We start from the raw sequence: 27,566 nt of genomic DNA, 5'->3' as shown, positions 1-27,566 counted from the left end.
AAAGATCCTAAAGACAAAGGTAGATCATTTGATTTTCATCATGCGAGATCTCTTGATGTTCCAGCAAATGGGCTTCAGGGCCCAACCCCCACCTCTGATCTGTTACATTTCCTCTGCCATTTAGTTTTCCAAGGGGGAGGGAGTGCAGAAAGGGGTGTTTCCATGATTCCTTTTTAATAACTGCATAACAGGTTCATCATAGGTTTCTCCTCCCTCTTCATTTGTAGGGACCTTTTGGGTTTATCAAAATGTACTGATTAGAAATAGTCCTCTGCTCCCTCCCTCCTAGCACACAATACCCCAGAGCCACAGGACTGTTTAAAGTTCAATCTCAAACGTCTTCTGTAAATCACTTGAGAAGGGGTTAGTTGGAGATGGGTTAGTGCGCTGCTTTGACTTGCTTTCTAGTGCTGCCCACTGTGCTTCAAACGGATCTACCTGGTGGGCAGATGCAGGAGGCTGTAAGTGCTTGTCCTCAGTGGCCCATTTGCCACTGTCAACTCCATTGAAAGCTGCGGAGCCATTGTGCTGAGCAGGAGATTTGAAGAAGGGGCTGGCAGTAGCATTGTTGGTTTCATACTGGGGGAATGTCTGCTGTTTGACAAGACTAGGTGACTGATGGGGATGGGATGCTGGAGCGTGACTTGCAGTTCCAAAAACATTGGCTACCATCTGAGAAGGAGTGATTCCAACCACAGGCACACTGGGAGCAGAAAAGGTCATTCCATTTGCTACAGCATATGGCTGAGCAGGCATAAATGCGGGCTGCATTGGCGGTACCACACCGACTGGCACTGGCTGAGGTGCAACAAAGGTGTTCCCTGGAAAAGGTGTTGCTGGCTTGGAAGCTGCAAGGGGAGGCTGTACTAATGGCTGTGGGGCTGCTGGTGGTGGCTGCTGGGCTCTGACAGTCTTTGATACCTCTTCCAACCAGCGGTCTGCCTCTGAGGGAGTGCGTCTGTGAGTCATCTGGAAGAGACTTGGTGAAGTCGCACCTGAGGAGGTGCTCCATTCAGTACCTGGAAAGGAAAACATGGTGAAGTCATTAAAAAGTCAGTCTGCCAGCTACATTCACCTCCTTACCAAAGCTAGTCAAAGGGTTCCAAAGATGTGTACTCACAAGCAGCCCCAGGCTCTCAACCCCCACAGCTTGTGAGGATGCTGCAATCTCTGCATGCACTTTTTGTACCCAACTGGCCACATATGCTGCTCTACTATGTTCAACGCAAGTGTAAACTGACCTCTTCAGGAACTGGAAAGTAGGCCTGGGCAAACTGAAAGGCTTCGGGGTGGTGGGAGCAGGGAGGAGAAGAATTCTCTTGTTCCAGAAGAGATTTTATCTAATAAATTTGCCACTAGCACTCCCATCACCTCCATTCAGGAGGGGACACTGGCAGCACCAAAGCATCCTTTTACAGTAGGGATCTGATGTTGGTTATCCAACACAGGGGAGAGAAGGAAGGTGAGAGGCAGGCAGGAAAATGTAGCACTACCTTCCCTTACCACTTGCTCCTACTTTGGTATAGGAAATGGCAATTTAAGACTTCCCTGTTCAGAGCCGAATAGCTTTTAAACATGCCAGTCAAGCCTGGTGGACTCTTAGGCCTTGTCTACACTACAAAGTTTTGTCAGCAAAGGTTATGCTGCTTTAATTAAAACCGCTGTTGCATGTCCACACTAGTTCCTTGTGTTGGCTGAGTGCCTCCACACTAGCAGCTCTTGCATTGACACAGAGAGCAGTGCACTGAGGGTAGCTATCCCACTGTGCAACTGGCCACAGGGTGTGTTGGGAAGGGTTTGCAATGCCTCATGGGACAGGTATAGCGTTACCATACATCCGGATTTTCCCGGACACGTCCGGCTTTTTGGTCCTCAAATCCCCATCCGGGAGGCATTTCCAAAAAGCCGAACATGTCCGGGAAAATAGGGAGGCATGGTAAGGAGACCCCGAGTATGAGTGGCTGCAGCAAAACTCACAACTCCCGCGATCTGCCGAGGCACAGAGGCGGCAGGCAGCATCCAAGCATGCAGCCGCCTCCTCCCCGGGCTCCAACTTTCCCGGCTCCCGCTGCTCTCCACCGCAGCGGGGGCCGAAGCAACTTCCCCAGCGCAGCAGAAGCCAGAGCCCAGGGGGCGGGAGGGAGGAGGGGGAATGCAGGGTACTCAGGGAAGGGGGCGGAGTTGGGGTGGGGACTTTGGGAAAGGGGCGGGAATGGGGGTGTGGAAGGGGCGGAGTTGGGGCGGGGCCTAGGTCCCCGTGGAGTGTCCTCTTTTTTCAGTGTTGAAAAATGGTAACCCTAGGCAGGTACAGCATCACACGATGCAGGTTTCTCAATCCCATCATTCCAGGGGCATCCTTCTAGATCGCCAGCCACTTTTCACCTGAAGTGGTGGGGGGAGAAGGAGAGGAGAACGGTGTGTCTGGAGTGGGGAAGACAGCAGGCTGACAGACCTATCCTGAGGCAGGGGGAGGGGGACACCTCCCCATGTCAGCCCCCGACTCTGCCCAGCACCGCAGTCTCTTCCGAAGTAGCCCATTCTGCCTGCCTGCCTGCCTATGGTTCTATGATTCCCGCCGAGTTCTCCCACAGCCTCCTCAGCTGCCAGGAGCAGCATCTAGCTGTGAGATTTCTGTGCTGAGGAATGTCAAAGCAGTCCCTCCCTCCCCACCCCCAGCAGCAGTCTGCCTGCCCCAGTGTTCCTAGTGCAGGACAGAACGGGAGCATTCCAATGATTTGCTCTTTGTTCCCCAAACGGAGCAGCACGCTCAGCAGTCAGATACTTCCCCTTTGAAATGGGGGTTGGGGGGGGATGGTGCACGCCTGCAGGGCAGCAAAACAGTGAGCAAAGCGGTCATGGTAGGCATTGTAGGATACTGGTGGAAGCCAGTTATGTCAACAAAACAAACAACAGTGTCTACACTGATGCTTTGTCACTTTAACTTTGCCACAAAAAGCCCTGTGCCTCTCGTCAAGGTGGTTTTGTTTTGTCAGCAAAACAGCAGCATTTTGCTGCCAAAAGTAGCTCTGCAGTGCGTACACCTCCCGTTTTGTCAGCAAAAGGCAGCTTTTACCGACAAAACTTTGTAGTGTAGATAAGGCCTTAGAATTCAAGCTGTAGCAGCTATGGTGGTAGCAACAGTATCTTCGGTTTTTTTACTTAATTAGCAGGATCACAAAATCTCTTTCCTCTACTTCTTATTCTTTATCTTGTTCCTCATTTCCCAAAACTATTTAAGCAATTGTGAATAGTGCTAGATTGGAAGCCTTGGAGACTAAAGTCCTATTAATCAACAGAACATGTGGATAACGGGCAACTATATGAGTTCTCTCGACTGCCTATTAGCCCTGAGCTGGGAGGAACCATCCCAGTTGGGTAAAGATGGTAGTTCTGTCGCATAGCCAATTCAAGCCTTGGTCTTTCTACTTACAATCCACAGGTGCGGATAACCTGCCTACTAGAAATCCTGGCCACTCAGACCAACCAGCAATTGCACACGGGGCCAAGGTTTTTAGACATCAAGAAAACTTTAGCATTATAACTGAGGCCAGATTGGAATCTGTGACCTAGCGACAAAATGCTCTGTCCCCCAGTTACTACAACTGAACTTGTAACAAATTCCATTATCTAGTGGAGGGTTCTCGGGGGGAGGGTTTGTTGTTTGAATATCCTTGCCCTGATGGATTTTAGGATTTTTACAGGAGGTTGGATCTGATGGGACTAGGAACACTTTAGGGCTCCTCCTAAGGAACTCATTTTCCATTACCTAAATGTGGGACTGCAAATGTATTATTAAAATAGTAGACAAGATACACACTCTTTGTATTGCATATATACACTAAAACAATTTGCGACATTCAATAAAATAGTTAAACTGTGCTTACTATGACACCCTTGTTTTGTTCTTCCTTCTCTCCCTTCCTTCATCTCCACTCTTCCCTTACTCTTTTCCCACATAATTCAGTCTGTTAACCTCTGTCTAATTTTTCTGCAATGTTCAATTCTCAAGATTTCAGTTTATTTTCCCTGGCAGTTCAACTTTTAACTCATTTCTCAACACAGTTTAGATTCCATATAATTTCTCCCTCCTCCCATGTTCTTCCTTTCTTCCCTTCTCAAGTTCCCCTGGTCCCCTTCTTCCTTTCCCCATGCCAACTTTCCAACCATGAAGGAAAGGGGAACCAGAAAGGCAAGGAGGCAGTACTATAGTTCAAATGCTGCTTAGTGTTTTGCTGAAATAGAAGAGAATCTCTGTGAACAATGAGTTATTAACTGTCTAATCCCTGAAATCAAGCAAAGAGACAGAGCTCTCCGACTTTGGCCGAAATAAGTGGAGACACGGTATCCACAGATCAGGAGTCTACTGCTGTCATTACAGATGAGCTCCGTTGGTGTGCAGGGCCTGGATTCAAGGATCTGTGGTTAATCTATCGCTGGATGTGATGCTAAATAGTTGAAAACATTTGAGTGGCAAAATTAAACCCTTGGCTGCCTGGGAAGCTATCAGAGCAGGAGTTTAGGGCCTGTCTACTAGGAAAGTTCTACAGGTAAAACAACCCTCCAATCCCATGTAGACACATTTACTCTGATATAAAGATGGCTTTTTCATTTAGCTTAAACCCTTTCCCAAGTAACGCAAGCTGTATCAAAAAGTCACTGGAACAGAGTGTCCACGTGTGGGGTAGTTATACTGGTATAGCTATATTGGTTTAAATTCACACCATAGCTTATACTAAAAAACCTTTCCCATGTATACAAGGTCATGGCTACGTCGAGGGCCAGATCAACTGCTCAGGGGCAGCTTTAGTTTCCAAAAGGGTCAGATCATGACCACTAAAGACTATCAGCACCAAATAAAAACTCCCCTTATTAGCGCCAATTAAAAAAAAGGGTATTTTAGGTATAGAAACAACACAGAATTTTCTTTGCTCTAAATTTCCATGACTTGCCTTTTTGGCAACTTAAGAAAATCATCAGGTGCTAAGACAAAACTCACAGTACAACCTATCATCCCATAACCATCCAGTTCATGGCTTCCCTCTACCGTTTGGGGAAAAAACTACTTCCAGCTATTGTCACTGTCCCTTCCACTCCTTCAATGAGACAAATTTGTAGCTGTCCCAGGGATTCAATCATACTTTTGAACCTAAGTTCTCAAAACAACTCAGAGGACCTATACCCAATCTTACCAGAGAATGTGGCTGCAGCTCCAGTATTAGCAGCAGGAGCAGCAGGGGCATGAGCCCAAGGATTGGTTTCACGAACTGGCATAGCTGTGGGTGCTACAGCAGCTTGGGATGGTTTAACAGCAAGCACACAGAAGGCAGATGCAGTGCCATTAACTAAAATGGGAGCAGACAACATCATTGCAGTTAATTCATGCAAGGCGTGCAGGTGATTGGAGGAAAGGGCCTTGTCATTCCTGCCAAACATATACCACTTTTACAAACACACATGACAAAAGCTTGTGTAAATTAGCTCAGCGTGGAATAGTGACTAATTTACAGCCCATTCAAACTTTATAAAGCCAGTTATTTTAATTGTACCAAATCAACTGTTAGCTACACAGTTGGACTGTGGATTTTCTAAAATCCTATCAGTAAATAAGAAGCTAGCTTTATGAATAAAGCTGTTTCAAACTGGCTGAAATAAAAGCAGGTATGCAGAGAGAATCAGAATGAAAGTCAACAGAACACTCAAATGCAACTGCTTTTGTTTTCTCTGTGCTTTAAAAAAATTGAAGCTCTCCCATAATAATACTCAATTCCATTCACATGATTTCATATATACTAAAAATCAGTAACACAATTATACAATTCCCACTCATCACACCTCATGTTAAAATGTCTCCATGTTTTAGAACAAATTGAGATTTGGTGTCATATGCATGCTTCATTTGTGATCTCCAGTTTGAGGGGCCCTCTGCATCAGACTTGCATACACTAGCACCACATTTAAAACCACACTGCAATTCAGTAGCCAGAATAGTAAGGTAGCCATTGTCTCTCTCTCCCTCCAACCCCTGGACATAATACAATTTTGGGGATGGTGTATGAATCTTTTTTGGGAGATTAAAAACAAAACAGAGGAAACAGCTATATGCACATGAGATGAATAAAGCAAAACGTGTCTTCAAACAGCAGATGATATAATGGTTGTGCAAGAGGAAATCTGAGACATTACGGTGATGGCATGCTACTGGAAAGCAACATTACATAAATACAAGCATCATCCAGCATGTCCATGCAAGCTTAAAAGTTACAAACCTTGAAAGGCAGGAGACTGTGGTGCAACTACTGTGGTTGGTTTTGTCATAGGAGCAGAGGAGAAGGGGTCCTCTGACGGTGTGCTGAAAGCATTAGTAATCTGGGAGCACAGGGAGCTAATGCTGTCCACTTCCCCTTCCATCTCAGGGACTGAAAATTAAACACAGATCATTACTCATGGAAAGTTAAGGGATACAGAAAAGATGAAGTAAATATTAAAGCAGTTAAACATGTGCCCAAGTTCCTTATCTCACAAGATATTCCTTCTGTTGACTTGGATAACCTTATACGTAGATTGGGTTTACCACCCTCTCAATCCATGGTGAAGACTTGGCAGTAGAAATACAAAGCCATATCCAGCATATTTGGGGAGTTTTATCCTTGAGAGAAAGTGGAGTATTTGGTTTCCAGTTTTGAAGTGAGTTTCTCACAGCCTATCTCCTGGTTGATAGGACAGGCCACCCATTTTTAACATGTAATTGTATCAGGTTTTGGTCCCAGGAAGTTCAGAAAATAAGTTCTTACTCAGCTTTGTTACAGACATAAGACAGTTGTACACTATATTGTCTTACGCAACATATCAATGGCTCACAAGGCATCTGATTCAAGATGTAAAATGGATATTACTATTCAAATGATATGCTTCAAACTGCAGGACAGCTGCTCACAGGGGCTAATAAGATGTAGCAGTAGGTGTAGTTGCCATTCAGGAAATGATCACATATTTTGCCCTCTAAAAGATATTTTGTGGGACGGGCTTTTCTGAAAGTGAAGCTGTAAGGAACACCACTGACAATTCCTTACTTGTATCGGGTTACAGCTGTGACAGTTAAAAGCCAGGAAATACAAAGTGAGGTTGACACTTTCTCAAACTGCCGAGGCATTGCAGCTCATGTAGTATAATTCAGTATCATCATTTGTTATGGGCCCACTTGATGTATAATGGGCACTCACTTCGATTACACACACATCCTTACTACTCCGTCAGCTTACATTTTGTATATTTCTTTAATAAAACCATGACAGTTAAGCTTTTATATGTCTATTCCATAACTAGACTTGACCACATTTCCCCGTGTCAGTACATGTGTGGAAAAAGTGAGAGGTATTTTTGGCAAATGGTGCTGAAATGTCAGATTTTCCAGATATTCCTACTCGTACTGCTCTCCAAAAGTGCCTCTGGATATCAGCCCCACACCCTTCAGCAGTACATGGAAGCAATGGAAGCAAAACAACAGAATCGCAGAGATTACAAGTGACATGAAAAATTCAGGAAGACTGGGCAAAAGCGAATGGAGTGTACGCCACTTAAATGGGACATGCTTAATCAAGACAGTATTTTATCGGGACACCTCCCACAGATCCCATTTAACTGGATACTGAATGGAAAGGACAACTGCAAAAATGGGACAGTAATAGAATAAATTCTTAACATGAATGTATTTAGCTAGTACTAAGTTGTTCATTACCAGATGTTAAACAGATGTAAAACTATTTGGCAACTTCTGCTTTAACATTAGAGCTTAAAGATGAAAAGATTAAGAACGAATAAAGACATGTAAATACTGCATGTTATTTTTGCCGTTATTCGGTATTTTTTTTCCTTAACTTTAAGGTTTCAGATCTTCAAAATGGGGCTATCAGAATATAAGACATGCAGCAGGATATCCTACTTACTGGGATTCTAGAGAGAGAGAGAGAGAGAGAGTGAGTGTGTGTGTGTATATATGTATATATATAGCATAATCGTCACTACTTACATTTGTATTGGGATGATTTAGTGCGAAAGCTTCAAAGTTTTCTAGACATGGCACCACACACTACTGAAATACAGCCACTTTGCACCACTTAATACTAAACAAAGTTGTTTTAGTTGGGGAAGCAAAAGCAGCTCATTTAACTGTTCTGAAGAAGAATTTAGGGAGGCAGAATTTGACAGGGACCTCTAGGAGAACACTTGTGAAAAAGGTCACAGGATCTTTAATGATCACAAGAGGTCAAGACTTTTAGTGTTTTACATCTCAAAAGCCATAATTAGTACAGAGCCCCCTACCATCACACTTGGCTTTGGTTTAATGACAGAGGGAAGAGCGCCATCTACTAATTCACCAACACCTCTTCCTGAGCTTTTCTTGGAAGTCTCAAACACCAAGAACAAGTCAGTTTACCTTCTGCTGCTGATTTACATATGAAACCCTAATCCCTTCCCTGTCAACATAGTTCTTCTGAGCGATGACACTTTTGTTAGTGGCAGGCCATCTGAAGTGAAGTGGAAAGAAGGAACTGGTACATTCAACAGCACTCAGCAAGTTAACTTCATGGTTAAAACCAGGAGGTAAGAGGCATGCAGGGAAAGGAAGCTTTTGACTTCTGCACTTGCAAAGGACAATGTTACAGTACAGGGGTTCTCAGCCTTTTTCTTTCTGAGCCCCCGCATGTTATAAAAACTCCACGGGCCACCTGTGTCACAACCACGGTTTTTCTGCATATAAAGGCCAGGGCTGGCGTTAAGGAGTAGCAAGCAGGGCAACTGCCTGGGGCCCCATGCTGCAGGGGCCCCCTGCGAAGCTACAATGCTCAGGCTTCAGCTTCAGCCCCATGCAGTGGGACTTCGGCATTCCGCCCTGAGCCTCAATGAGTCTAATGCTGGCCTTGCTTGGCGGAACCCCTGAAACCTGCTCATGGCCCCCGGACCCCTGGTTGAGAACCACTGTGGTAGAACACAGTCTTGCTTTTACCTGAGTTCTTCATGGGGAAGTCGGTCTTTCTTTGCACTGTTGAAGGCAGCTCATTTATTCGCAACGACAGCTGGCGTTTAAAGGGGGACATCTTTTGACTAAGGGCAGGGAAACCTCGGAAAGAGCCTTGCCTGGCAAGTTGCTCTATAGGGGCATGCCTTCGAGGGATAGCATGGGGATGGTTCATCTCTTTATCTAGAGAGGCAGTGATGTCAGCAGTGGGAGAGGCTGGGGAGCCAGGAGATGGGGCAGTATTGCTGGGTGTAGCACTGGGAGCTGCTGTTGTTTTCACTTCTGTTTCAGCTGTGAAAAGAAACAGGACATAAGTTTAGGAAAGTGAAGCACTGCTAAACACTTTTCCTGGGTCAGAAGTATTGGTGTGTTTTCAGAGGATAAATTTGCTGTAATTATAGTTAAAACTGCCTTTGTTGATCAAAGTGTTAAAATTACAACAGAAAAATTAGTTCTCTACAGCTGTTCGTTTCACCATTGGCAACTGTTTGCAAACACCTGTATCTAACACTAAGTAAGACCATGCAGGTGCTGTGTAAAATGTATATTTCTTTTTAGCTGCTTGGTGGTGGTATGTCAGGTGTTCCTAAACCAATAGCAATTCAGTTTTACTTGTGGCTCAAAAAACCCCCAACCAAACACAAAAACTTGAGAGATTAAAAATACAGCCCCACACTTATTTTGTAAATTCGTGCAAAATTGTGAGGTGAACAGCATATGGACAGAATTGTTAGTGTTACTTTTATTCAATTAAATCACTAAAAAGTTTACATGTCCCAGAAAGCCAAAGTCTCTGGTTTATCTCAGACCATGATGAAGAGACAGATTGTATTTACCTTTCCAGACAGAGCAGCTGCCAGTCACTAGTTACATTTACACCAAATGCTGCTCAAAGTAAGAGCAAAGATGCTTAATTATTAGTTATGTCACTTGAAACCTACTTCCTGGTGATGCAGTGGACCAAGCTTAGTTTTGGACAGATTAGGTCACGAGTGAATGCACTTACAAACTAATGTCCACATATCAGATTGACAATACTATATCAACTACAATAACAATTCCTGCCTAGGAGGCACCCTTTACTAGAATACTAGATGTGCTGCAACTCATAATTGATAGGGTATAAAAATGTACCTCTCTAGCTGTGGAATAAGTCATTCATTTTTAGGAGAATTAATCACTATTTAAGTAGAGAAACCAATGCGCACAGAACCCTCCCAACTGTAGAGTGCTGCTGCTTTCCAAGCATCTCTTAAAGTGAATTTCATCCAAGAGACATCAACAGAACAAATAGAGATCTGAAAGACAAACATTACTCTGGAGATTTCCAAAGTGGTAGGTATTAAAAGAAGGAACTTACTGGGCTGTCCCGCCCCTTCAATTCCTATTAGCCACAACTAGTCAGGATGCTGCTCACTTAACTGAAAAAACTTTAATAAGTCTTCCTTGAAAAAGATTTCACACCTTAGAGACAGTATTTTCTGTGATTCATGCCCTGGAGTTGCATTGACTTCTGAGTTAAAGTTTCATTTAGTAAAGTTTTAAAATTAATGTGTCGGGAATAATGGGTGGCTGATGAAGACTACAAGATATATCAAGATTAAGGTTTAGCAAGATCAGAGTGGACGTCTGAAACTTGTTATGGGAGTTTTTATTAGAGATAACATTCTACTGAATTGTCAAATAAACTATGAAGAATACTACTTTTTGTATAATTACTAGGCTACTGGAAAATACAGAAGGCCCCAACTCATTTAATAGTTTATTTATTTGACAAAAAAAATGGGGTCTGAAGATGGAGCCACCTTTACACAAACCCTAAAACATTCTAGAATCTTTAACACCCTTACTTCAGATCCCTCATTCTGACTGTGCAACTCTATATAACCCCATTATCACTTATTCATCGGACTAATGAAGAAAAGGTGACAAATGCAACTGACTCAAAGGATAACTTTACATCTCCAATATTTTCTCTTTGGGTATAAAGCCATCAGTTTTCCAGTAAACTGGACAGTGTCATCAAAATCAGAAAGATATATATATTTTTGGTGTAAAGCCAGAGTTTAAAACTCTTCAAAAATTGCTGGATTTTGTATTTTATCCTTACTGATTTTTTTTTTTTTTTTTAAAGCTTTTTAAAAGTTCCTGGACCATTTTTATTGTAAAACCCTTTATCCTGGGACCTACCATCTTCTCTCTACAAGACACCTTTTAACCTGCTAAAAAACAAACACAAAGTAGAAGCTTTTTCTAGTTGCAGTCACACATGGATCAGTGCTTTGTGATTTTCTAGGGGGCATGTAGGGAAGTGAAGGCAGCTGGGATCATATTTCATATCTTTACGCTGACACTAAATGTTCAGCGAATGACAAGCGTGCTGCACCATGTGATTAGCCTTGTTTTGCCCAGAACTGTAGGATTTTGTGAGGAAGTTAATCCTTTATTCTCTGCATAGACTATGAGTCACACTTGTACAGATTGTCCATGGTAAGCAAAAAATCACACAACTTGCAGTCCTTTACCTTTAGCATCCTGTATCTGTCTCATTATTTCCTCTCTTTCTGCTTGTTCAGTAGCTGTAGTGACTCTGAATGATCCCTCTCTTGTGAATGTGGTTCTGCTGGCATCAAAGGTGGCAGTCACTCCACACTCCTTCTCTCGTTTCTGCTTTCGCTCTAGGCATGCTGCAAACGCACAGCCCACAGCATGACTCAACCGTTCCCCCTGTGCAAGAAGACATTTCATCATATAGGAACTGGCACAAACATACATACATGTGTTTCATGTATTACTCAGGGATTAGATTCTTCTTGGGGAAGGCAACTTATTAAGGAGCCTCAGATAACTGCTAGGCCTAGTCATACTGCATGGGTTTAAATTAACCCTTTGTGTACAAAGGCTCACTTCTGTTACTACACAACCATTGCTGGAAAAGTGTAAGAAATTTTCAGATATGCAATTTAGTTCAACTGCTACTAAGATACTAGTGGAATAATTTGCCTTTGGGTTCAACTGTGCTCAGAGGAACTCTGTAAAGCCATTTTTTGGAGTAGCAAGCACTCAAGACCAAAAGGTTGTCACTGTTATTACAGAGGTAGAAATTTTTCAGAGGGCCCTGACTCACAAATTTTGAGTACTTGTTCCTGTAATGACTCTGATTGCAGGCCTAAACTAGTACTTAGAGGCAGACTTTTTGAAAAATGGCTGTCCGTAATATTCTCAAGATTAAGATTTACAATGGTTCCATAACGACCCCAGCTTTACTAAACAAAGAACAAGGCTACTGTGATACAAAAGGGAGCTTCCCCACATCTTATCCCCCTATTTAGAAAATGAGAGGCCAGGAAGGGAGGTTCATCACAACAGCAGTTAAATGTGAAGAATCTTCATGACTCAGTCTAGTCTGACCTTGGCTGGCCTGAGTGTAGGCACACAAAGTGATTTTATTATTGTATAAAAAGCTTTCAAGCCTTCTAAAAGATAACTCCAATATTACTGCTGATGTCTGGAATTAAAAAAAAAAAACAAAAAAAACCAACAACAACTTATTGTCCTATAAGTAGTGACAGAAGTAACCGGCTTCCCAATCTCCTTTTAATATTTAAAAGCCAAAAGATGATCACAATTTATGCAGTTTAATTTTAATTCTGAGGATTAGAATGACTTTGCCTTCTATGCGTGTTTGCACACAAGAGGCCTCAAAACACTATCACCAGGTCTATATTTAATTACCCTCTATAGATTTTTTTTACCTCAGAGACTGTCATTTCTATTTCAGTTTTCAGCTGTATACATTTTCAGATACAAGTATCTTCTGTCTTTATTTTTAAATGTGTAGTTCTGTTCTGACTGCCTTCCATTTATACACCGTGCTGGGTACCATCTCTCTCCATAAGATGACTAGGCTACCACAAATCGGGGAGCAAACAATTCAAACAAAGAATTAGAGTTGCAACCATTCAAATAGTTATACAATACTTTGGTTTAGGGTAAAAACCCTTTGGAGCATATTCTCTAGGTAAATTTAAGTTTTTTTACATATAGATTTCAAAAATCTGCGGGGTGCTTCCTGCTTCTAGCCACAGCAGAAGCTAAATCAGACCCATTCACACTCAACTTACTGTGTCCTTTACAGCCATGAAGCAGTGGCATATCCAGCGCCGGGTAGTGCCATCTCGGCAGATATAAGAAAATGCCCTGTCAAAATTCCGGTCCGGAGCACAGAAAGAAACCTTCTCTATTGTCTGATCAACTATGAGATCCTAAAGGAAACCCCCGCCCCCCAAAAAAACAAGAGTGTAAAGAAGTGCTTACTTAAGAAAAACAAGTCATTTTCCATGTTACCTACCTAAATCTCAGGGAGACATGATTCTCCTTACTATACGTTTTATTTAACTCCCTTGCTGCATTTTTGGAAGCTTGCTCGTAAGATACAATGATCTGGAACTTCAGATGCACTGTAGTCTGGATTGATCAATATAAATTTCTTTATGCATTAATCAAAGGTCGGCAACCTTTCAGAAGTGGTGTGCCGAGTCTTCATTTATTCACTCTAATTTAAGGTTTCGCGTGTCAGTAATACATTTTAACATTTTTAGAAGATCTCTTTCTAGAAGTCTATAATATATAACTAAACTAATGTTGTATGTAAAATAAATAAGGTTTTTAAAATGTTTAAGAAGCTTCATTTACAATTAAATTAAAATGCAGAGCCCCCCGGACTGGTGGCCAGGACCCCGGCAACGTGAGTGCCACTGAAAATCAGCTTGCGTGCTGCGTTCGGCACACGTGCCATAGGTTGCCTACTCCTGCATTAATCTCTCATGTATCTCTATTAGTACATAAAGGGCATCAGGTCAGGAGAACTCTGCATGTACTATGTGGATAGAAATGATTAGGAAAATGTGCTTTCTTGGCAGATGAAACAAAAACAGGATTCCAGGCTCACATTAACTGCTATGTTTAGTCAGATAAGCACAGGACACACTGCAAAATAAGATAATAAAAATTTGCATTTCAAATGGTTCACTGAAAATTTCAGTTTATTTTCACTAAGTAATGAATAATTAATTAAACTGGTCACGTGCACGTAGGCCTCTCTTTCAGAGACCTGAACTTGTCCAAAAAAGAATAGGGCTACCAAAGATTAGAGGCATTTTGATACAACGTAAAATCTAAGTCTCACCTTAGTTTTCTCATCTACAACTCTGAGTCCATCTGCTGAAACCCACAGGACTGCCTTAACTGCCTTCTTTCCAGTCTTTCAAGGGAAGAAAAGAGAAAAACACAGTATTACAGCAATGTTATCAGATTGTACACCCACTTCCGCTTTCCAAGAACCACAATAGTAAGTGCAGATGAAGTCCAAGTTCAGTAGAGATGCCCAAAGCCAGATACTCAAATCAAACTGCAAAACATTCAGAGAACCAAGCCAAAGCCAGTCTTTCAGAAACACAATGCAAATGAGGGGGGACAGGGGAAGGGAAAGGAATAGAACAAGTGAAGTTAAAGACAGGTTAATACATTCATTTATAGGCAAAGAATTCAAGATTGAATTGTTCACCCATTTTAAAAGGTCAACCAAGAAAATTAAAGTCAGATAACACTAATGCATAAGGAGTTACACCACAGGTAGCTTCTATAGCACAAGTTTAAACAATGTAAGAATTCTTACCTGATCTTTCCACCACCCTAGCCCTCTGCCCCAATAATCGTGTGGCAGAATCATGGCATCACCTTAAATCATAGTATTAGAATCACCTGCAAAATGTTATTAGTGCTATGCACCTTTAATGCATAATACTTGCACTTAGCATGAACGCTAAATATGTTTTTCAGCTACTAGCTATGCACTAAACGTGCAGTGACACAAGGCAAGTAGGATATACCTTTATTAAAATGTTTAATATGTCTAGAGAGCAATGTGTTACAAGATGAAAAGGTTAATATTGGTTATGGAGCACTTTGGCAAGCATCCAAAATTTGACTGTGGGAGCTTCTACCTGCTGTGAGTGGAGAACAACAGATCCATGTGAAGCTGAGAGGAAGAACCTGAAAAGCTAAAAGTGCCATTTATTTTTTGGATATTAAATTGTTTCATTTAAGAGAAAATTGCAAAATATTGCATAACACTCATCATCAGATAAAACAATTTTTAAAGAATGACATCTCACAGAGATGGAGTAGTTTTTCATTTTTGTTAAAAACACCATTTTGCTGGTTGTTGTGCAGAAATGCAGCTAGAAAAAAAATTCTTTTCCAAAGTATTGCATTTTCCTACTCATGACTGTAAAAAGTATCTATACTTCAGGTTTTCACGCCTGCCTATCTATCCTTTTCACATCTAGGCCCGATAAACAATTTCCCTTCTCCCTGGTTTGTTTTATACATTAGGCTTCCATCACACCACAACGGTCCGTACTATAAACGGACGTCTCGGTGAGACCTTTGGGTATCACCCCTCAGGCCACAGTGTGGATGAATGAGTGATCTCTGGTTGCCTTCCTGTGTAAGAACTGCGATTTTTAAAATGGTTCCTCTATATGGCTACATCACTCATTTCCATGAGTTACTTATCCTCATACACAAAGCACTGGAGCACTGCTGAAGTCAATGATTCATCCCAATTTAAAGCCAATGAATGTTCCATTTATGCAATACTGATTTTAGAATTACAGTGTATGGATAGGATATTTTATTGTGTGCTGGAGTGGTAAACCTTCACTGGTCTCACAGTGGTTAGGTTATCAGAGGAAAGATGAAGGGGTGGGATAGAGGACTTTGCAGTTTGTTGTAACTGCAACTGACTGTCCTGATTTCTGAATCAGTGAGATACAGGGGAAGACCAGCACATTAAGATAAACACTGATAATGATTCCTGGAACTGAATTGCAAGGAAGATTCATTTAAAGGAGGACTTTAGGGAAGAAAGCTATAGAAAGGGGCACAGTTTTAGAATGTACATTATTAGCCAGGCTGAACAAACAGAAAATATTGCAATATATAAAGTGATTTCTAAAATTCTTCGTTTTAGAAGGCAGTAAATATGGGATAGCCACACTCTTTGGGCCTGTGCTCCCAGCTCTCAATCAACAACTTCCATAACTTCAAAATTCTTCACAAATCTAGATGTGTCTCCTTTGACTTGTGTTAAAACAGGTGCCAGTTTATTTTAAACCATCCATAATGTTAATCAATATCTTTGTTTCAGCAAATACAAAAGTCAGGAAAAAACAAGGACTGTGATGAAGCTGGGTGGGAAGAATAAGGAAAACATAACTTTCTCCAAATAGTAAATACAACCTCATTCCAGGAGAGTAAAGCTTCAGGGAAGGGTCTTTTCAAGAAGGACTAAAGAAGCAAAACTTGTTACAACTGTTTTTAGAAAACAAACTCAGCCATGTGCTTCTAGAAGCAAGCATTGATCCCAAGCAAAGTATATCCTCATCCTTTACTCACATATTGCCAAATCCCAATTTAATGAAGCCATGAAACTCTACCATGGATTTCTCAGAGTGAAGAGACTGGAAGATGAGAATATGTATGCCACTTCTTGCACAATGCAAACCCAAGTTTGCCAGCATAGGATTGTCAACTCCTAAATCAAGGATTGAAACTTTCCTATCAGAGCCCATCTTTAAGACTTGCTTCAAAAACAAATTCACAGAATTCTTACTACATAGTCCTTGCAGTGTGTATTCCAAATGTAGAGAGACAGACTGCAGTCTCATAGAACAAGATGTTTGTTTTGCTATTTATTATACTGAGTTGAAAATTCTTCCAGAGGTCATTGCACTCTTATTCTATCACCTAGATCTAGAATTAGGTAAATAGTGAAGCCCGATTATTAGAAGACTTCCACAAGGAACTCCCATTTTCGCTGGAGATCCTTGATAGTCTCTAAATTAAATGGGAAAGGTTTGGTTATCCTTTTTGCACAGTCCCAGATCCTCTAAAATTCAGCAAGTGACATTTTCCTTTTCTGTCCTCTTAGAAGTGTGGAATTCCTACAGCTCTTCCATCTGCTGAATCCTTAGCCTACCCTTCCCAGCTTGGTTCAGGATAGTAAACTGTGTGATGGGAATGCTGACAGCCTGACAAGGCACATAGTGCAAAGAACAACTCCCATAATCAGTAGAGCAAAGTGAGAGGATTGTGCCAATGGTCAGAATGGAGATATGGGTATCTGTACATATGGTACTTACTGTGTTAGCAATATTTGGGGCTGCCAAGACATACAATGCATGAAGTATTGACTCCACCATGACAGAAGACATCCCATTCACCAGGCTATGTAAATTAAGTTGTGCCAGAGACCCCAGTGTATTACATCAAGTATAATCAACAGTGTGAGTGAGCAAAAGCCAAAAGTTATAGGTGCTGAAAGTATCAGACACACAAATGAACAAGATATGCTGGACCAAAATAGTCTCAACCTATGTTATTAGGGAACTCCATCTTGATCTCCATCAAGGATATATGCAGAGACTACAGCAGCCCCTCAACTCCACACAGGTAGCTTTTGGATTACTGTACAATCAGTGCTGTTAAAGTACAGGCTTCAGAAGGAGCCTCTCCACCCCCCCAGGACACTTGAAGGAGACTGAAACAAAGGACAGTAACTGCAGGGGGTGTGAGTGATTGATGGACCCAGGCTAAAAGGAGATTAGCCTGTAAAAGGGAGCACTCTGGAACTGGTGAGGAAATTATCTGTATTCAGTTTGATTACGCATAGATTCGCGCATTTTATTTTATTTTGCTTGGTGACTTACATTGTTCTGTATGTTACTACATAGAACCACTTAAATCCTACTGTCTGTATTTAATAAAATCACTTTCTATTTGGTAATTCACTCAGAGTATGTATTAATACCTGGGGGAGCAAACAACTGTGCATATCTCTCTATCAGTGTTATAGAGGGCAAACAATTTATGAGTTTGCCCTGCATAAGCTTTATGCAGGGTAAATCAGATCTGCTCTAATTCAGTCTGGAATCAGCAGGAACATCTTACTTCTGAACATAACCGTATGACGAGTTTCTAATCTGTGCCAATGTGATAGCCACCATCTTGATCAATATTGGAGGACTGAACTGGGGACCTCCAGAGCTAAAAGCACGAGTCTACAAGATGAGCTATAAGAGATTTGCATTCTCTGTGGACCGGGCACAGAGGGGATGCATGACACACACTGACTAGTGGGTTACATCAATGCCTAAAAATGGACATCAGTAAGTAGAAGAAAGCAGCAGACTGAAGTTCAAGTTCTTTCCTAAAGAATAGTGTTTCTCATGGCAGTTAAGATGTTAAAATTAATAGACAATGAGGAATTACTAAGTCACATGTCTATATGCAAGTTTTGTGACATTAAAAGCTTTAAAACAGCAAAGTAAAACAATCCTGACCACTATGCATCTAGCTGACCACTGAGACTCAGATACTGCAAAATAAAATATTTCATTTTTAAATACAAGTTTCTAGCCAGATTAAGACAGATTTCTGAATGTCAGCCAGTTAGCACTACCTTAGACTAGAATAGCAGCTCAGGCTACATCCAACACTTGGAGCTGGGGGCATGACATTCAGGGTAGCACTCATTGAGCTAGCACACTACAAATGGTAGTGTAGCCATGGCACCAGAGGCAGCGGTGAGCAGCAGCATGGGCTAGCCACTCTGAATACAAACCCATCTGGACCCCACAGATTTGTCCATAGTGTGGTTAGCCGATGCTTCCGCTCACCACTGCCTATGGTGCCATGGCTACACTACTATTTTTAGCATGCTAGCTTGATGAGAGTTAGTGCATGTCTACGCGAACCAGGAATCACACTCTTAGCTCCAAGTGTAGATGTAGCTTAAGGGTATATCTTAATACACTGCAGTTAGACGTGTGGCTGGCCTGTGCCAGCTGTCTCGGGCTCGCGGGGCTAGGGCTAAGGGGCTGCTTAATTGCAGTACAGATGTTTGGGCTTGGGCTGTCAGGATCCTTCCACCTCACAGGGTCCTAGAGCCCTGGCTCCAGCCCAAGCCCAAACATCTACACTATAATTAAACAGCCCCTTCCTGAGCCAGTTGGATGGATCAGCCGCAGGCTTTTAATTGCAGTGTAGACATACCTTAAGCGGTATGAGTTGTTTCCATTCATTTTGTTGCTGTGTCAACTCTGAAGTCTGAACCCTATACAAAAATACACAGATAAATTTATAATTTCTATGTATATATACAGAGAGAGACCTAAGAATGGCCATGCTGGGTCAGACCAAAGGTCCATCTAGCCCAGCATCCTGTCTTCCAACAGTGGCCAATGCCAAGTTCCCCAGAGGGAATGAACAGAACAGGTAATCATCAAGAGATCCATCCCGTCGCCCATTCCCAGCTTTTGGCAAACACAGGCATACGCCCCTGACATATGCATGCCTACACTTTACACATAAATACATGTGTTATACATGTGCTGACCATCTCACCTGAGCTTACTCATCACAACTCCACCGCAGACAAGTTTTATTTTTAAAAAAAACTGCACCCTTCCATCTAAAAAGGCAGGACATAAATTTGTGTGTTGCACAGGGCTCAGCAAAATGAAGCTTTAGGAACTTTTAATGACCTTAAAATAGAATTTTCATACTTAATTTTATGATTTTAAAGTGTACTACCTTGGAACCTTTCAAAGTTAGCCACAAGTGATATCCCCCATTAGAAGCACAAGCCTGGAGGGTTGAAAGATAGATCTATTCATATGTCACTGGTCCAGGTCTGATTTCTTATTACATCAGGCAAGTGTTTTGCTTAGTTAAAAAAACTTGTGGTAGTTTTAAGCTCCTAGAAGCTTTGGAACACCTGAATTAGTTTCAGTGGAAGCTGATCAGTAGGGCATGTACAGATGAAGTAGCCAAAGGTGCATGTTAAACACAATTTATTACAGATATTCCTGGTAAAAGCTATACTTTATTATATGAAAGATAGATTTCCCCCCTAGATTTGCATGATTACTTCAATGTCAATTTAGGCAGTTAACGTATCAATTTCTTAAATGATACGTCCACTAGTGGTTAGGATAACTGTTTTTAAATGCTGATTGAAAGCTTAACGAACTGAAAGGGAACCAAATCTTTTTCTTTTTGGAAATTGCAAAAAAACAAAGAGCAAGATGAGAAAAACTGTAGCAAAATACTGCCTATCAGAAAAAAGAGTTGCTGAGTCTTATGAGTTCAAGTATTTAGTAAGCTCTCTTTCCTGAAAGTGTGTGCAAGATATTGCTCTTTAAGAATTGCTGTGTGTAATTTATGTTCCTGTACCCAATCACATCTCTACTTTTGTATTATTTAGCATGACACTGTATAGGAATGCCAATATATAGTAAAGAGAAAGCAGACATCTCATTTAATATGATAACTTTGTGGTTTCTCCCTTCGCAATTAGTTAAGAAACATTTTTAATTCTAAGCTGTAAACAGCACAAACTTCCAGTCAAAGTGTTGTAGCTGTTTTAGGCAGAGTCTTTTCTAAACGTTGCTTTTACAACAGAGCAATCTAATTAGATCTGTCCTATCTGACAAATCTCCCAAATATGATACATGGGCCTTGAGTCAAAGCTTCTCACTTCATTATTTATACCCATCACAGCAGAACGTGCGTTTCCCAGCTTATAGGAAGAAATATGGATGGAGATGTAGCTGTTTCTCTATATGGTGTGTACTGTAAAGACTGTTACTTACCTCTAGTGTAACTGTTCTTCGAGATGTGATACAGAGGTGTATTCTTTGTAGAGAGGTAGGGTGTGTGTGTGTGTGTGTGTCCCCAGCAGCCAGACAATCTAGCCTAGCAGTACCCGTATGGTTGTACTCATGGCTGTAGTGCCTCCCCCAGTTATATGAGGGGGGAGGAGCCCCAGCCTCACTCAGTTCCTTCACACCAAAGGTCAAGCGCATAGACTGATGCGGAAGGGACAGAGGGAGGATTGTGGAATACCGTTCTGCATCACATCTCGAAGAACAGTTATAATACAGGTAAGTAACTTTTTTTCTTCTTTGAGCAGATGCAGCCACGTATTCCATGTAGGCAGGGCCGGCTCTGGCTTTTTTGCCGCACTAGGCAAAAAAGCCTCCCACCACCCCCGCTCTCCCCGGCTGAAGCGCCGGGGGGAGGGCGGCGAGCCTGGCCGCGGCCCTGCTCTCCCCGGCCGGCCAGAGCGCCGCCCCCCCTCCAGGTGCCGCCCCAAGCACATGCTTGGTAGGCTGGTGCCTGGAGCCGGCCCTGCATGTAGGTGACACAAACAGTACTCACAGGAGATGTGGCTTGGAGTCTATTTAAGCAAGGATTGCAGAACTGCCTTCCCAAAATTTGTCTCTGCTCTGGATGCTGCAGTAGTGGCATAATGGTTCAGAAACATACGTACAGCTGACCAAATGGCAGCCCTGCAGACGTCCAATATTAAAACAGCATTTAAGAATGCCATCAACATAGCCTGAGCTCTCCCAGAATGAGGTTGCACCTTTCGTGGGTGTGTTGTCAGACCTATTTCATAAGCTGTCTTGATACAGGAAGTTATCCACCTAGAAATCACCTGCGAAGAGACTGCTTGTCCCTTCATTCAGTCTGCTTACAACACAGACATGGAGAATCATGAAGAGGTTTAGTCCTGTCCAGGTAAAAGGCTAGGCATTGCCTGACACCAGCATGTGAAGACACTGCTCTGCCAGGGTTGAATGTGGCGGAGGAAAGAACATAGGTAAGCATACCACTTAGTTAAAATTAATTGAAAAACCACTTTAGATAAAATCTTAGTGCGTGGTCACAAGGTCACTTTGTCTTTGGAGAGCTGCGTGTAAGGAGGCTCTGCCATCAAGGCCTACAACTCTCACACTCTCCTTGCAGACGTTATTGCTACCAGAAATGCAATATTTTGGCACAAGAAGAGAAAAAAAGATGCCAGAGGCTTGAATGGCAGTCCCATCAGAGCCACTAAGACTGTATTAAGGGCCCACAAAGGAATTTCTCTCTCACTGGTGGGTGGAGATGAGATACTCCTTTCAAGAACCTTGTTACCCTAATATTCAAAAATAGCAACTGCCCCTGGAAACACCAAAATCGCTGCCAGATCTGCCCTCAACTGGGCTTCTGAGACCACTCATGACTCAGGGAAAACATTTGCTAAGTCAATCCGCAAATTACTTGACCTGGGGTAAAGAATCAATCGGCCACCAGAGTAATGTTCTTTCCGATGCAAAACTCCCAGAGCAAGATCATCTCCTGATACAGAACACTTGTGTGCTCCTCCTTATCTGTTCACATAATACTGACAATACCACCACGATGTGAGTATGTGAACCACTGAGCCCTTAGTGTGACCTTGGAAAGTGTGACCGGCATTGAAGCTCCAGGATGTTGATATGCAGTGAAGCTTCCTATTCTGACCACAGGCCCTGAATTTTCAGCGACCCCATATGTGCTCCCCAGCTTCTTAAGGAACTGTAATTGACAATAATCCTATTCAGTGGGGTCCAAGCAAGAAGAACGCCCTGGCATACATTTCCCTGAACCTCCATCACCATAAGGCATCCCGGATCGGTAGAGGAAGTTGGCCAAGTCTGTCAAGGGATGATGGGTCAGATGATCGACTGACTTCAGCTGCATTTGGTGGGGGCAAAGATGCAATCTGGCAAAATGGATCATTTGTGTGCACAGTCATGTGACCCAGCAGCCTCAGGCATACTCAAGCTGTGATAGAGAGTTGAGCTCCAGACAAAGGCGACGAATCATCTGAAAACGTCTCAGACTACTAGAATCTATTAGGGCTCCAAGGAACTAGATTTTTTGAATGGTGATCAATGCTGACTTCCTGTTTAGGGTGAGGCCCAAGCAATCGAGTAAGTGTACTAAGATATACACGTAAGAGAGGACCTCTTCCCTAACTTGCCTCTCAGTAACCAATCATCCAGATATGGAAGATATGAATTTCTTTTTTCCTGAGGTACACAGTCACCACAACCATACAGTGGGTAAAGATCCGGGGAACTGAGTTTGGTGTATTGATAGTGCTGGTTCGACACAACAAACCATAGGAATCTCCTGTGGCTCGGGAAAAATCGCTATGTGGAAATAAGTATCTTGATGGTCCAGGGCAGCAAGCCAGTCATTGTGATTTAATATGAGGCCAGTTTTTAGGGTGACCGTCCATGTACCTGATATATTTGTTAAGATTGCAGGTCTCACCCCTTCCTTGGGCTTGGGAACCAGAAAGTACCAGGAATAAAACCCCCAACCCTGTTGCTGCAGAGGAACCTATGCCATAGCTCCCAAATCTAGCAGAGACTGAACCTACTCCAGGAGCAGTGTCTCACAAGAGAGGTCCCTGAAAAGGGATGGGAAGGATGGAGGGGAGAAAGGATGGAAAGGAACTAGATGGCATAAGCAATATCAGATCGAGTTAGGACCCAGCCGTCCATGGTAATCAAGTCCCAAACATCGTAAAAACGAGCCATCTTGTCCCCAAATGGAGGACAGGAATGTAAAAATCATGACTAGATCACCGCCCTAGATACCCAAGACAAAATTGGTGCTTAGTAGATGCCAGAGGATGGGGACGGGACAAGTCAACAGACTGAAACCAGAACCAAAAGGCATTTGCCTCCAGGACATATGACCCTTTACAGGGTAGTCCTGCTGCCTTGTGGAAAAAGACTGCCCAATGAAGTGCAGTGAGTGGTGCTGCTGGTGACTTCCATAATAGCGCCTCTGCACCACCAGAGTATACCAGGGGTCATAGTAGATCACAAGCTAAATATGAGTGAATAGTGTAACACCGTTGCAAAAAAAAAAAAAAAAAAGCAAACATCATTCTGCGATGTATTAGCGGGAGTGTTGTAAGCAAGCCACAAGAAGCAGTTCTTCCACTTTGCTCCATTTTGATTAGGCCTCAACTGGAGTATAGTGTCCAGTTCCATTTCAGGAAAGATGTGGACACATTGGAGGAAGTCCAGAGAAGAGTAACAAAAGTCTAGAAAACGTTACCTATGAGGAAATTGGGTTTGTTTAGTCTGGGGAAGAGAAGACAGAGGGTACATGATTAACAGTCCCTGAGTACTTAAAACAGGGGTGGGCAAACTTTTTGTCCCAAGGGCCACATCTGGGAATAGAAATTGTATAGTGGCCATGAATGCTCACAAAATTGGGTTGGTGTGCGGAAGGCGGTGAGGGCTCTGGTTGGGGGTGCATGCTCCAGGGTGGGGCCAGAAATTAGGAGTTCAGGGTGCGGGAGGGGGCTCCGGGCTGGGGTGGGGAAATGGGGTGCGGGGAGGGGGTGAGGGCTCTGGGGTGGGGCTGGGTATGAGGCATTTGGGGTGTAGGAGGGTGTTCTGGGCTGGGATCAAGGGGTTCAGAGGGCAGGAGGGGGCTTACGGCTGGGGCTCAGGGGTGCAGGCTCCGGCAGTGCTTACCTCAAGCGGCTACCGGAAGCAGCGGCATGTCCCTTCTCCTCCGGCTCCTATGCGGAGGCGTGGCCAGGCAGCTCTGCATGCTGCCTCATCCATAGGCACCGTCCCTGCAACTCCCATTGGAACGATGTCATTGGAGTGCGTAGGAGTCGGAGGGGGGCCATGCCGCTGCTTCTGGGAGCCGTGTGGAGTGGCCCCTGACCCTGCGCCCTGGCTGGAGTGCCTGAATGGGGCAAGTCCCAGACCCTACTCCCCAGAAGGACCTCAAGGGCTGGCTTAAAATGGCTGGCAGGCCAGATTCAGCCCAGGGACCATAGTTTGCCCAGCCCTGACTTAAAAGGTTGTTATAAAGAGGAGGGAGAAAAATTGTTCTTGTTAACCTCTGAGGATAGGACAAGAAGCAATGGGCTTAAATTGCAGCAAGGGCGGTTTAGGTCGAACATTAGGAAAAAATTCCTATCAGGGTGGTTAAGCACAGGAATAAATTTCCTACAATGATGTGGAATCTTCATCATTGTGGATTTTAAAGAGCAGGTTAAGCAAAAACCTGTCAGGGATGGGGTCTAGATCAGGGGTTGGCAACCTTTCAGAAGTGGTGTGCCGAGTCTTCATTTATTCACTCTAATTTAAAGTTTCACATGCCACTAATATTTTAATGTTTTTAGAAGGTCACTTTCTATAAGTCTATAATATATAACTAAACTATTGTTGTATGTAAAGTAAATAAGGTTTTTAAAATGTTTAAGAATACCAAACACTTCATTTAAAATTAAATTAAAACGCAGAGCCCCCTGGACCGGTGGCCAGGACGCTGGCAGTGTGAGTGCCACTGAAAATCAGCTCGCGTGCCACCTTTGGCACGTGTGCCATAGGTTGCCTACCCCTGGTCTAGATAATACTTAATCCTGCCATGAGTGCTGGGGACTAGACTAGATGACCTCTTGAGGTCCCTTCCAGTCCTACGATTCTATGATCCCTAAAGAATGCAGTGAGACTCGCGGGCAAGCAGACAGACAACAGTTCTCTTGCCAATGAGGTATCAGCACAGCCAGTACTGAATGTGTGTCACCACCCCTGGTGCTGGGGAAGGCGTTGGTACACAGGTCAGCAGCAGTACAGAAGCAGAAGGCGGGATTTCCTATGGACACAACGTTGGTGCTGAGGAGTGTACCAGTGCCAACAAGGTCCTCGGTGCTGGGCCTGGCACTGGCCTCAATTCTATAGGCTGCAGCGTTGATGGATCCTGTGTCTCTATGACACAACCAGATGGTGTCAACGAGACAGTGGAGGCTGTGGCCTCAAAAAAGTGCTGGACGAGTGCAGAGTCTGGAACAGACAGGCAGAGTAAATCTGCAGCCACCTGGTATGCCACCAGCATGGAGACAGTCAGTGTCGGCATTGATGTCGTCCGTACCAGACTCAACGGACACTAAAGCTTGTACCGGAATCAACTATATGGGTTCTTGGTGGTCTCAGCCTGGTACCAAGGAGTATTTGGCAGACCTGCTCAGACCTGTGTGCTGAAAGTGATATGGTGCTGGTCTGCACCCTTTTTAGAAAAGAAGGAAACTCCACAAGGCCTGAGATGGTCCTGATTAGTTTTATGGGACTTCTTCCTCAGCACCCGCAGAGGGTGAACGGCTCCTCCATCTCTTGGGAGAGGCGAGCACTGGAAAGCAGAGCGCCTCAATCACCCAGTCTGAAGGTGACCACCAATCAGATGTGGCCCTCAGTGCCAAAACAGGACTTTCAGCCTGCTTGAGAAAGTTCTGCTTCATGCTTAAGTCTCTAGCCACTTGGGTTCTTTTGGTAAACAACTTACAAATGGAGCATCACTCCTTAGCGTGTCCCTCACTTAAACCCAGCAAGCAACTCGTATAGGGATCGCTATTCAGCATCCCCCTCCCCTCAACAGGAAGTGCTTGAACACTGGTGAGGGCATCACGCAGGGCAATAAGTATCCTAACTCATTAACTTCACTAACACTATCTATCGTATTACTGACTATATACATGAAGAGAAAAAAAAACTCAGAAAATTAGGAGATAGGAAACGTGAGGTGACTACCACACAGAGCTCTGACTCCAGCCATGGGTGGTGAGAAGGAACTAGAGCTATGGGAGTGACTATAGCTACAAGGCACGAGTGCCACCCCTACAGGTACTGCTGGGCGAGATTCTCTGGCTCCAGTGCCCTGGAATACCGGATGCACCTATTCAAAGAACTTTAGTTTTCTCCAGAAGTCTACTGAAATTAATTCTGCTTTTACTCCCCAGGGTGGAAGAAACTTCTGATCAGAGAAACTGCCATAAAAGCTTTTCCTCTTTAAGCAGTAAATGTAATAAAAACATTTTAAAATTCAAACCACTAATAGATTTTTAAGCTAAGCTTCCATTTTACAAGATATTTCAAAATCAAATCCTCTTATTTGTCCTGTATAAATTAAAGCAAAGTTAAAACCTTTTAAAATGGTTTAACATAGCTGCTGTTCCCCATGTACAAGGAAGGCACCGATTACTGATGTACTAAAGGAATGCAATTTGATTTGTTAGAGGATTACAATCTTTGCCCTATAAGAATGTGTGCCCACGCAAAATACACCTCTACCTCGATAGAACGCTGTCTTCAGGAGCCAAAAAAATCTTACTGCGTTATAGGTGAAACCGCGTTATATTGAACTTGCTTTGATCCATCAGAGTGCGCAGCTCCCCCCCACCCCCCGGCCCCGAGCACCACTTTACCGTGTTCTATCCGAATTCGTGTTATATCGGGTCGTGTTATATCGAGGTAGCGGTGTAACTTTTGGTACAGTACACCAACATGGAGAATTTATATTTATTTGCACACACACACACACACACACACACACACACAATCTCAGACTAAGAGGTTGCTTTCCTGAGTAGCATTGCACTGAAACAAAATATTGCAGACAGCAGGTTTCTGAGTCTCACAGTGTTATACATTATCTTAACTTCAATAAGAAAAATATATAAACAAAACCTAAGTTTTTGCCCCATCCTCATATGGCCTTAAATTAATTTGGTTCTCAGGAAAGGGAGGTGTAATATGGATAGCATTGTGCCTACCAGTATTTTTTCCCTACACTATCA

General features: G+C 43.1%; 1 protein-coding gene across 10 annotated transcripts in view; it reads right to left on the bottom strand.

Moving 5' to 3' along the window:
- Nucleotides 1-209: 209 nt before the first annotated feature.
- NUMB (NUMB endocytic adaptor protein) overlaps nucleotides 210-27,566 on the bottom strand; it is a 120,161-nt gene continuing 92,804 nt past the window's right edge. For 7 of the 10 annotated variants that reach the window (XM_034769228.1, XM_034769229.1, XM_034769230.1 and 4 more), the window contains 7 exons: nucleotides 14,205-14,279; nucleotides 13,141-13,281; nucleotides 11,542-11,743; nucleotides 9,005-9,307; nucleotides 6,267-6,416; nucleotides 5,190-5,342; nucleotides 210-1,019 (listed from right to left, as the gene is read on the bottom strand). In XM_034769228.1, the coding sequence (XP_034625119.1) occupies nucleotides 319-1,019; nucleotides 5,190-5,342; nucleotides 6,267-6,416; nucleotides 9,005-9,307; nucleotides 11,542-11,743; nucleotides 13,141-13,281; nucleotides 14,205-14,279 (1,725 nt within the window). In that variant the 3' untranslated portion in view covers nucleotides 210-318. The remainder of the gene's footprint in view (nucleotides 1,020-5,189; nucleotides 5,343-6,266; nucleotides 6,417-9,004; nucleotides 9,308-11,541; nucleotides 11,744-13,140; nucleotides 13,282-14,204; nucleotides 14,280-27,566) is intronic. The other 3 variants (XM_034769234.1, XM_034769235.1, XM_034769236.1) reach the window with 1 other exon arrangement.

This window comes from Trachemys scripta, chromosome 4, assembly GCF_013100865.1.
Source record: "Trachemys scripta elegans isolate TJP31775 chromosome 4, CAS_Tse_1.0, whole genome shotgun sequence".
In the NCBI taxonomy this organism is placed as follows: Eukaryota; Metazoa; Chordata; order Testudines; family Emydidae; genus Trachemys; species Trachemys scripta.
The sequence above is the reverse complement of the archived record's forward strand: the minus strand, read 5'-3'. Positions and strand labels throughout refer to the sequence as shown.